General features: G+C 38.8%; 1 protein-coding gene across 1 annotated transcript; it reads left to right on the forward strand.

The window, feature by feature from the left end:
• The first annotated feature begins 243 nt into the window (after positions 1–243).
• LOC127439716 (uncharacterized) lies at positions 244–10,949 on the forward strand. The gene is made up of 9 exons (XM_051695975.1): positions 244–390; positions 533–818; positions 1,365–1,486; positions 2,750–2,911; positions 7,425–7,826; positions 9,976–10,167; positions 10,362–10,484; positions 10,607–10,684; positions 10,761–10,949. Exons 1-9 carry the CDS (start codon positions 244–246, stop codon positions 10,848–10,850), a joined length of 1,602 nt encoding a protein of 533 aa, XP_051551935.1. The 3' UTR covers positions 10,851–10,949.
• The last annotated feature ends 738 nt before the right edge of the window (positions 10,950–11,687 follow it).

Consider the following 11,687-nt stretch of genomic DNA (forward strand, 5'->3'; position numbering starts at 1 on the left):
AGGGGAGAAACGGCAACATCTCGTTAATTAACTGTGTTTTAACTGTGCTGCTTCTGATCATCTCTCCGTGCTTTACTGGTTACTGGTGAGCGCAACACCTTTGGACAAAACCCCTGGACTTCGGACACTTCTCCCTCCCGGCTGCAGTATGGATCTGCCTGTCACACGGTGTCCGCCTTGGTTGATTTCGGAGCTGAAGGGAACTTTATGGATTTCAAATGGGCTTCTAAGTGGTGACTTCCTATGGTCCAGTTGGAAAGACCCATCCCCTCCCACACCCTAAGTGGCACGCCGCTGTACATCATGACTCAATCCACAAAGCCGGTCACTTTTGTCTCTGGGAATCATATGGAGCAGTCCTTCTACCTTATCCAATCTCCATCGGCAACGGTAGTGTTGGGGCATCCTTGGTTGGTAACGCACAAACCCCACATAGTGTTCAACAAACACTGTTCTTGCTTGGAGTCCTTATTGTTTGTCGCACTGCCTTAACTCTGCTGATTCCCCTATCCAGTCTTGTGTTTCGTTGCAGGATGAACCGGTGGACTTATCTGGAGTACAGTTGACATACCATGACCTGAGGGCTGTGTTCAGCCGGTCCCGCGCCACGACCCTTCTTCCTTATCGCCTGTACGACTGTATAATTGAATTGATTTCTGGCACTTCACTGCCTCGGGGACGGCTGTATTCACTCTCAGCTCCAGAGAGGGAGGCCATAAACAGGTATATCAGTGATTCTCTGGCAGCCGGTCTCATTCACCCTTCCTCTTCACCAGCAGGGGCGGGGTTCTTCATGGAGAAGTGTTGGGGCATCCTTGGTTGGTAACGCACAAACCCCACATAGTGTTCAACAAACACTGTTCTTGCTTGGAGTCCTTATTGTTTGTCGCACTGCCTTAACTCTGCTGATTCCCCTATCCAGTCTTGTGTTTCGTTGCAGGATGAACCGGTGGACTTATCCGGAGTACAGTTGACATACCATGACCTGAGGGCTGTGTTCAGCCGGTCCCGCGCAGCGACCCTTCCTCCTTATCGCCTGTACGACTGTATAATTGAATTGATTTCTGGCACTTCACTGCCTCGGGGACGGCTGTATTCACTCTCAGCTCCAGAGAGGGAGGCTTGGACCCTGTATAGATTATCGGGGGCTGAATATCACGGTGAAGAATCGCTATCCTTTACTGTTGATGTCCTCAGCCTTCGAACTCTTGCAGGGTTCATCCGTCTTTAAGAAGTTGGACTTACGCAACACTTATCACCTTGTCCGGATTAGGAAGGGGGATGAGTGGAAGACTGCTTTTAACACCCATAGGGGGCACTTTGAATATTTGGTTATGCATTTGGATTGGTCAACACCCCCACAGTCTTCCAGGGGCTTGTGAATGACGTGCTTGAAGACATGGTCGATCGTTTTGTGTTTGTCTGTCTTGATGATATCCTGATCTCCTCCCAGAATATCCAGGACCATGTGCAGCACATCAGGCAGGTGCTTTAACGACTGTTAGAGAATTGCCTGTTCATCAAGGTTGAGAAGTGCGCTTTTCATGCACAGTCGGTTCCGTTCCTGGGGTTCATCATTTTGTCCGAGGGAGTGCGCATGGACCCGACTAAGGTTAAATAATATTAAAATATTGGTCAACACCAGATTCTCGCAAGGCATTGCAGGGGTTTCTAGGGTTTGCTAATTTTTATCTGAAGTTTATAAGGAAATACAGTCAGCTCGCCACACCTATGACGGACCTCACCTCCACACGCACTGACTTTTGTTGGTCCTTGAGAGCTGAGGCCGCATTTTCTAAATTAAGGAGCAGTTTTCTACTGCACCCATCCTTGTTACTCCCTATCCTGCAAGTCAGTTTGTGGTGGAGATGGATGCATCTGAGTCTGGTGTCAGCAGTCTTGTTACAGCACTCCCCCTTGGACGGAAAGATGCATCCGTGTGCTTTTTTTCGCACTGCTTAACACCAGCTGACCGGAATTACGACGTTGGCAAGCGAGAATAATTGGCTGTCCGGATGACCTTGGGCGAGCGCCGTCATTGGTTAGAGGGTTCGGGGGTACCTTTCGTGGTCTGGACAGATCATAAGAACCTAGAGTATATATTCATAGTGCCAAATGCCTCAAATCTAGACAGGCTCGCTGGGCACTATTTTTCATGCGTTTCAACTTCGTGCTGTCTTATTGCCTGGGCTCTAAAAATGCCAAGCCCGACTCCCTATCTCGATGTTTTGAGGTTGAGACCTCCACTGCCCCACAGGATACCATTCTACCTGCCACTCATGTGGTGAGCATGGTATCCTGGGAGTTGGAGTCTAAAGTCCGTGCGGCGCTACGAAACACTGCGCCCCCCGCCATATGCCAAGCGAGCCGGTTATTTGATCTGTGATCTGCCCGGATGCATGTCCTACAGTGGGGTCATTCATCCACCGTTGCTTGTCATCCAGGGGCGACTCGCACTCAGACACTCATTAGACAGCGATTCTGGTGGCCATCATTAGCGCAGGACATACGTTGATTCGTAGCCGCTTGTCCCATTTGTGCGACTAATAAAACGTCCTGTGAACCCCCGCCGGGGTCCTCCAACCGCTGCCTGTCCCTTCGAGACCCTGGTTGCGCATAGCCATGGATTTCATAACTAGTTTTGGGTGTGTGGTTGCCTTCCAGTATTGCTACATGTCAACTGGTCTTCCACGGAGGATACCTCGTCTCTGCCTGTGTGTCGGGAGTTAAGTTCGTTCATCTCTGCTAGGCGTTGTTCTGCACCTCACTAAGCATCAACAGAGGATTCTACGAATCTGTTCCTGATTTCCACAACGCAGACACTCATCCTACGAACACACTCTTCACGGATTACCCTTTGCGTGACTACAACACACACGCCTTTGGAGATCGCTTCCCGCTGCTGCAGCCGGTGTCAGGATTTTCTACATTCCTCAACCCAGTGACTGCTCATTATTACTGTTAATAAATCCTTTGAACTGTTCCTCTGCTCTTGGGTCTGTTTGTCTCACTATCGTTCATTACAAGCACACCTTTATGATCAGCCAGTATTTAGCTTTAGAAATGAGGGAATGGTCAGCATGGGCAAAAAACTAAACAAAAACAAAATGAAGCAAAACAAAATCTAAAGATTAGCACACCTTTATGATCATAAATAATTATTTAGACTGGGTTACTTCAGTTAATTCAATTAAATGGTTAATAGTTAAAAGTGTGAGAGTTCAATCAGATGAATAAACTGTTCAGTGAAAGGATTTCATCATCAACTCCTTGCTATAGGAGTCAACCGGCTACTCCCTCAACACACATGGGTTCCTTGTAATAGTCACGCCACCACGTTAATTCTGAATAGTTTGTCTTAAGTGGGTACAGAGCAAATACAGCCCATTTAAATTCTGTTCACTTTCACAAATATTTAAAGGAGCAGCCATTGCAGGTCTCACGCACAAGTGTCACATTATTGAAGAATGCAAGGCAGGCTTACACTAAATTAGTCATCCTGACAAACTCATTTTGGTTGGGGAAAGAGAAGGGAGATCTAAATTCAAACTTCCTTATCAGTTACTGGAAGCTTGTTTTGGACACATCGATTGCGAACATTTTAAGTCAGTTGCCAGAGACAATCTCTTGGGGCTGCATCTGTATAAGGTACCAGTTCTCCCAAAATTACAATTCTGTTACAATTTACTCTCCCTCATGTTGCTCCAAACCCATATGACTTTCTTTCTTCCGTGGAACACAAAAGGAGATGTTAAGCAGAATGACAGCCTCAGTCACCACTGACTATCATTGTATGGAAAACAGATGCAATGAATGTGAATGGTGATTGGGACTGTCATTCTGCCTCATCTCCGTATGGGTTTGGAATGATGGTGAGTAACTGATGACAGACGGTGACGGTGAGTAACTAATGACAGAATTTTAATTTTTGGGTGATCTGTTCATTTAGTTAACAATGATGGTTTGGGGGATATGAGTAGCTCTGAATATCCTTGCAGATGAACATGGAGTAGTTCAGTGTTTAATGTAAGTAAAGTTACATGTGAGAAGATCCTGTAATCTAGGCACAAGGGATACATTGGGAATGAAGACAAATTAAAAAATGTGCTTAGGGGCTCTTGGCTCCAGCCAGCTCTTATTCATGTTATTCATTTTTAGTGATGGTTCCCCACTCTTTTAGCTCTTAATGCACTCATTGCCATATTACAAAATACATGCTGGTCCATTGCCAGAATTTAATGATGATTTCTAACCGCAGTGCTATACTTTCTTTCCAACAGTTTATTTAATCAGAAAGCTTAATTACTCTAAAAGAGTGTTCTCCGTGGAATATTTAGATCGTCTGATTTGGAGGACATTATTGTAATGTTTGTAACTGACTGACAGTTTTTCCTCTTTAACATTTCTGTCCATAAACAACACATGTCCGAAGAACAGTACATCCCCTTTCCCTCGAAAATGTCCTCTGATTATGCATGAACTAAAAACACTATCATGTGCACTGTCTGTACATAGTTACTGAGCTGATGGATCATCGGTTTTATTACATTTTTGAAGTTGTTACAACAAAATTCATTGATGCAAATAGAAAATTCCTTAACAAAATATCTGTTGCTGTTGCCACATCCTTTTTTAAGAGCAAATCATTCATGCAGGTAAGTCAAGCTAGCAAATTAATGCAAACCTGTTCTCATTCCATGCAAATCAAAGGCAAAACCTCCTCTTTACATGTACTTGTCATTGTCTTCTCTTTGTGTTCTTTACAGGAAAAGGGCAAAGTTTTCAAGGATATTTAAATTTACATTTATTCATTTGGCAGATGCTTTTATCCAAAGCGACTTACAAAAGAGGAATATACATCACAAGCGATTCATCTTAAGGAGACAGCGGCATGAAAAGTGCTGCATTACAAAGTTTCACTAGCATCAGAATAGTAGTATCCAAGACAGATTAGAGTGCAACAAGAATATATATATATATATATATATTTAAAAAAAATTTATGAGTGTATGGTTAAGTGCTCATGGAAAATATGAGCAGACCCAGTGACGGTTCTGTATGCCAGCATCAAAGCCTCGAATGATATGGTATCAGCCCAATAATATTAATTATAAAAAATATTATTTCAAGATGAGCCTTTAAAATCATTTAAAAGAGCGAAAGAGCAGTGCAAAAATAAATACTTTGAAAATATAGCAGTAACTCTTTACAACAAGGTTCCACTTGTTAACATTAGTTAATAACATTGGTTAACATGAACTAACAATGAACAATACTTTTACAGCATTTATTAATCTTTGTTCATGTTAATTTCAACACATATGCCTACTAATACATTTTTTAAATCAAAAGGTGTATTTGTTAACATTAGCTAATGCACCAGGAAATAATATGAACTAAAAATGAACAATTGTAGTTTTATGAACTAACATTATCAAAGATTAATAAATTCAGTAAAATATATATATATATATATATATATATATATATATATATATATATATATATATATATATATATATATATATCACCTGTCAATCAACTCTAGAACGCGCATGCGCATTAGCAATACAAGCCGGAAAAATTGCGTTTTTTAGCGTAATATGAGGTAAAGAATAACAATTTATGATTCCAGTTTTGTCAGATTTTATGTTCTTTGATCGTAATCTTTACCAATCGTTTTTGAGATTTCGGTCTTTCTCCATTCAAGTAGATAGGAGCTGCACTGGCATGACTGGAAATAGCCTCTCGGGAGCGTTCCAAAGATGGCCGACAGTGGACTGACTTGCTACAAACACATTAAACATACCACTGACGAACACACACTAAGAACTACAAGTACCAGAACGCTATTCAGTCTGATGTGCTGCCATAGCAACCATAACCAAGCGCAGCATCTCACTCTGGAGTCTAGCCAAGAGCTTCTAACTTGTAGACACGGTGAACGTGCAATAATGTTGTGCTGACAGAATTTAAAACAAAATGTCTTTCAACACTACACCGGCTGTAAACAGCAGGTTCCCCTGGTAAGTAGCACGTGTCTGGATGGATCCTTCAGGTCTACATCTGTCTTTTCCTTTTATTTTAGATTCAGTGGACAATAACAACAAGTATAATTAGTTTGACTGTATACAGGTTTCTTTATTATTTTTATTCTGAACAGCTGAATTGTGTACTTGCTTTCTCTGTTTCCATACACACATTGTTAGCTGATGTAAATACAAATAAAGCTGGAAAAAAGGTACCAAGATGGTTTTTGGACATGGTGCCATGCTATATGAATATGATAATAACCATTAAGTGCCATGAGATAAAGAAGGCCTGAAATGGTGTTACCATCTAATATCATTACAATTTTTGCAGAACATTTTCTTCTTGTCATCATACTTATCTTACTCTCAGTTTTTAGAGCTGTGTCAGTTTTCTTTTATCACAATTTAGTGAACATAGAGAGTCAATAATTTAAATTATTTCACTACTTTGGTTTGAATGGATGTTGCCATTTTTATTATTATTATTTTCCATGTTCCTATGCTATCCACCAATTTCAAACATGAAAACTGGCATTTTATTTAGAAAAAAATTGTTCATTTTTTTTCCTGTCCCTAATTCAAATGTTCAAACAAAACATGTTTTCTTGGGAATATTGTTTTTGAGTAAAATAAGTCCTTACATACATATTTGTGGCTTCAATATTCACTTTGGATGTGTGTAATTTGTATTGTAGAACAAAACGTCCAAGCATCTTAAAGTAATGTTTACCACAGACCTTATTTTACTCATAAATCCAAAACACAAATCCCAGTCCTGAGGGAAACCTATGGCTCGAAAATGCAAATTCTCTTCCGGGCTTTTGTACTACAACCTGAACTGCTCTATGTGCAATTAGTTCCTCAATGACATCATCTTCCAGGAGGTGACATTATTTTTGGTAAAAAAAAAAAAACAGAGTAAAAGAGCAAGTATTTTTGGTGATGGATTTTATGAATTCAGTGAGGCTTTGTGTGTTTGTCTCACTCTAAAATATTCCATCCTGTTTGATCGTTGTCTTTTTCTTAATTTACAACTTTAAGGTTGAGTGGCTAACTTTAGCTCTTCATTTCTATACTATTAGGTATCCTGTTAATTTTCTTGCCATTGTGTAAATGATCAATCAAGCTATAATTTCTAAAACTTAAGTGCCAGAGTTTGACCAGAGCATATTTCTGAAAGTATATAAGTAATGACCCTTTTAAATAAATACTTTGTTAAAATACAGGTATAATAACGTCATTTGTGTTACTGTGCCCAAAATGTACTGCATAACAGGAATGACTCATAATAACAATCACTGTACCATCATTACAGCCACAGTGGTTTTTGTAATGGGATTGTTTGTGTTTTGTTTTTCAAATAATTAAAGCACTGACATGCAAACACATTAGTGCATCACAATTCTTTACTTTATCTTCAGGTACAAGGAAAGGCTACAGACCAAATATCTAAGGGATCTAAGCAAAAAGCAACAGTTATCTGGGGCATTAGATGGTCGTAGATGGCGTTTTCTGTCTCCTGGACAGGATGATTTTAGAGATGGTTATCCAACTGTCCATAAAGAGCTCTTCACCCAGTGTAAGTGTGGAACCTACCCTGCTGTCTTTGGGATGCCGAAGCATGCTTGTTCAGTAAAGTTACCGCAGAAGAGATTGAGTAAAGATCAAGCATGTTACTCAAAGCAGAATCCACAGAGTCAATCGCAGCGTGAGTTCATTGATGCAGTGGAGCACAGACTGAAACAACACCCTCTGGCCCTCTATCCACATCTGGAGAGTGGAATGACACCAGAGGTAACCAAATGTTCATTTCGTCCACGTGATTAAGTGGAAGGATTATTTACCACATGTAAATAAACTTCAGACCATGTTAAATCTGCTGTATGTGATTTTTTTAAATAACATTTTTGAACACGTCCTACAACCTGACAGATGTCACAAAAATACTTGTCCTGAGAATTAACACTTGTCTGAATTCCTCATTTGTTAGTCAATTTTGATAAATGCCTCTTTGGTAAATGTCTCTATGACAGCTGTATGCTCTGTAAACAGAAAAAATAATCTGTCCACAGCCTGCACGTGTTAGCCATTGGCAGGGTTGGGAGTGTTACTTTTTAAATGTATTCCACTACAGATTACAGAATACATGCTCTAAAATGTCATTTGTAACGTATTTCGTTAGATTACTCAAGGTCAGTAACGTATTCTAAATACTTTGGATTACTTTTTCAGCACTGGTAGATTTTTTCACTTGTTTTGACTATAAAAACTCTGCCAGTACAGTAAGACAAAATACACATGTTAAAAATACATTCTCTGAAAAACCTAAATATCTTATGCAGTGTTGTTTCTAAAACAAGATAAATCAAACTGATCTTGTTTTAAGGATTTTTAGATATTTTTACAGGAAAACAATAAAAAAATTATCAATAATAAGATTTTTGCCCTAATATCAAAGGTCTTACTAGAAAAAAAGAAATCATGATCCAAAGTGAATTTTCTTGAAAAAAAAAAATATGATCGTTCCTGATAACGTGCATGTAAAATGGCTAGAAATAGCATTTTAGCTTAGAGTAAAGCTGACAATTTACACAAGGTTTATTTCTATTTCTTCTGCTTCAAACTTACTTCAAACGTACTTCTCTGTCTGCTCGTATGAATTGTAACACATCATAAGAAAGTGTTTCACCGCTGTTCAAATGCACTTTGGATCGCATCATTTATATGTATAAATGTTTTCCATCTGAAAGGACTAAATATTCAATGAAACAAATTACAATAAAATGCAAAGTAATCTCTTCAGTAATCAAAATACTTTTTGAATGTAACTGTATTCTAATTACAATGATTTAAATTGTAACTGTAGTAGAATACAGTTACTTATATTTTGTATTTTAAATACGTAATCCCGTTACATGTATTCTGTTACTCCCCAACCCTGGCCATTGGAAACTTGGAGGTGTCTCTCTGCCAATGTTGTTTGGGAAGGGACCTTTTTGTCCTAACAGTGGAAGATAGCAAAATCATTTGGAAGCAGTAGTTTTTACAGCAGCTTTAAATGTGGGAGCTGTTCAGTGTTGATTGTAATCTGATTAAAAAGCAATTAGACACTTTAATCTAACTGCTTTTTGATGAAAAGTAGTGTAACATTACATTTTAAATTATAGTAATCAAATTACAGTTAATTACTCTTAAGTACATTACACATTTCTTGTATTATTTATTTAAAATTTAAACGATGAACAGTGCTGGGTAATAATGGATTAGATGTGATTACATCTGGATTAAGTAATCAGATTACAAAAATCAAGTTCTTGTAATTAGATTAAATTACATTTTAAAATACTCACAATCAGATTACAGTTACTTTTCATGGATTACATGATTACATATTAATCAGGCAACAGCAGTAAATTGTTCATAGCCATGCAGTCTCACAAAAACATTACTGCAATGTAACTGCGTCTTCCAAAATTTTATATCCTACCCACTGCAAATGATTCCACGTCAAATCTAAAGAAGCATTTGGAGGTTTGCTTGCAGGTTTTCTCAACTTTACGTTGCATATCTAACCAACTGTTGACAAACACATTTTAATTATTATTTGAATTATCACTGTGTGTCATGTACCCATGTGTTGCTACAGTGTGACCTTGCATGGGTTTTGTCAATCAAACACATCAAAATGCACAAATACACATAATTTCTTATTCACAATATAATCCACTTACAAATGCCGACCTGACTGCATTACTGCGGTAAAGTTAGTTTTAGTTTCGGAAATTGCTTTTGTACTCGGCTTCAAAAATGTACATGAATGGGCTTTTGCGATAACTTGTTTTTTGTGATGTTGATTTAAAAACATAACTGGTCTGATCTGGTCATTTTAAGACTGTTAGGTCTTAAGCATAAAAGTGTATTTCAACTTTGAGTGTTATCTCAGGGTGGAGAGACCAATGATCTGACAGAGTCAACCATCTTGGACCTGTTTAAGAGTGACTATGAGAAGAAAACCTCCTTGACCTTCCCTATTAACAAGACGGAGCCTAATAAAACTCCAGCAAAACTCTACAGCTCTGTAGAGGAGCATCGGAAAGACCAGTCTCTTGATACATGCTTTAAGGAGTTGAACAAGGTTGGTAATATTGTTTCTGTTCTCATAATTTGCAAAGACCACACTTCAGAAATAATTTTTAACAAACTATCTGTAATAATGTGCTGGATATTGCATATATAAATTACAGTATGACCTGCACTTTGGATTTGTTTACCCAAAATTGCGTAATTGCAGATGTGTCCTATATTAACAAGTCTTTGCTTGTCAAACAGGCCAATAAACCTGACAGACCCCAGACTTCCAAAACATGGAAAAAAAGGGCTGCCAATGAGCCTCTGAGAACCCCATCTGATATGTCAAAAAGCATGGACTTTGAAGAAGAATTGAGTGAGCAGGTGAGTTGGAACATGGCTACTGGTTATAAAAATAGCACATATTGTGGTAGCTGATGATAAGACAAACCACTCCAATCTGTATTTAGTTGTTGAAGTTCCATTCATATTTCCCTGCCATCTAGGATAAGGAGCTATGGCAAATTCACATCATTCAGGCATTCAGGGAGTTCATTATCAGCAAGGGACAGAGAATGCCAAGGGTAATTGCATTCACTCCAGGTCAAAACTAAAGAAACATTGGAATACTTGATGATTAAAGTTTAAATTTAAATACAGGATTCTCATGTGCAGTTACTCAGTGCTGTCTTCTCTGACGAGGAACAGGATCAGAGGTTCAGACACTTCAAGCTCCATATCAACACCTAAAGGGAGAGCCTTCCATTAAACTCCTTGAGTAATATTCTCTTATGGTGTTGATACAACATACATTGTACATCAACATTCATACATCATCTACAGGGTGAATATCCCAAGACTGAATTTTTCAAGATTAAAGGAATGTTTTACACTCAAACCAAATTTCTATTCTCTTTATTGTTCCATCTCATGAAATATGTTCACAGAGTTTCAACTAGAGCATATTTGTTATGTTCCTTTCTTCCTCTAGTTTTACTAATATTCATTAATTAATAGAGTGTCTCAGAAAACACACTCAGCATCCTAGTGGGATTTTTTAAGGGATTTTTTAAGTTACCCACTCAATCTAGTAAGCACAAATCTGATTGGCTGGTTTGATAGAACTTCTGTTAGTAAAAGCACATGGGACTTTTTATCAGTTTCCCTGGAAACAGAATCACGATCACAAGGATCACAAAGCGTTTGAGGATGAAATGATCACTGGATTTGCCAAAGTTTGCCAGGTTAGTAGCATATCTTTTAAAGATATTTAGAGTTTAGTTTAAGGCATGTATTAGCAAGTGAAGCAGACACCCACGAGCATAACTTCACATTCTGCTTTGTTTACTTAGTTATGTCTGTGAAATGGTCTGTATTGAGGTTTTCTGTGCTGTACTTACACCATGTCTACACCTGACGCGAGTGGTGTGTCGGATTATTAGCCATGATCAAAAAGGGCCATGGGGGGAATTTGACCAGGACACCGGGGTTAAACCCTTACTCTTTACAAGAAATGTCCAGGGATTTTTAATGACCTCAGAGAGTCAGGACCTCGGTTTAATGTCTCATCCGAAAGATGGTGCCTTT

Source organism: Myxocyprinus asiaticus, chromosome 4 (genome assembly GCF_019703515.2).
Source record: "Myxocyprinus asiaticus isolate MX2 ecotype Aquarium Trade chromosome 4, UBuf_Myxa_2, whole genome shotgun sequence".
Taxonomy (NCBI): domain Eukaryota; kingdom Metazoa; phylum Chordata; class Actinopteri; order Cypriniformes; family Catostomidae; genus Myxocyprinus; species Myxocyprinus asiaticus.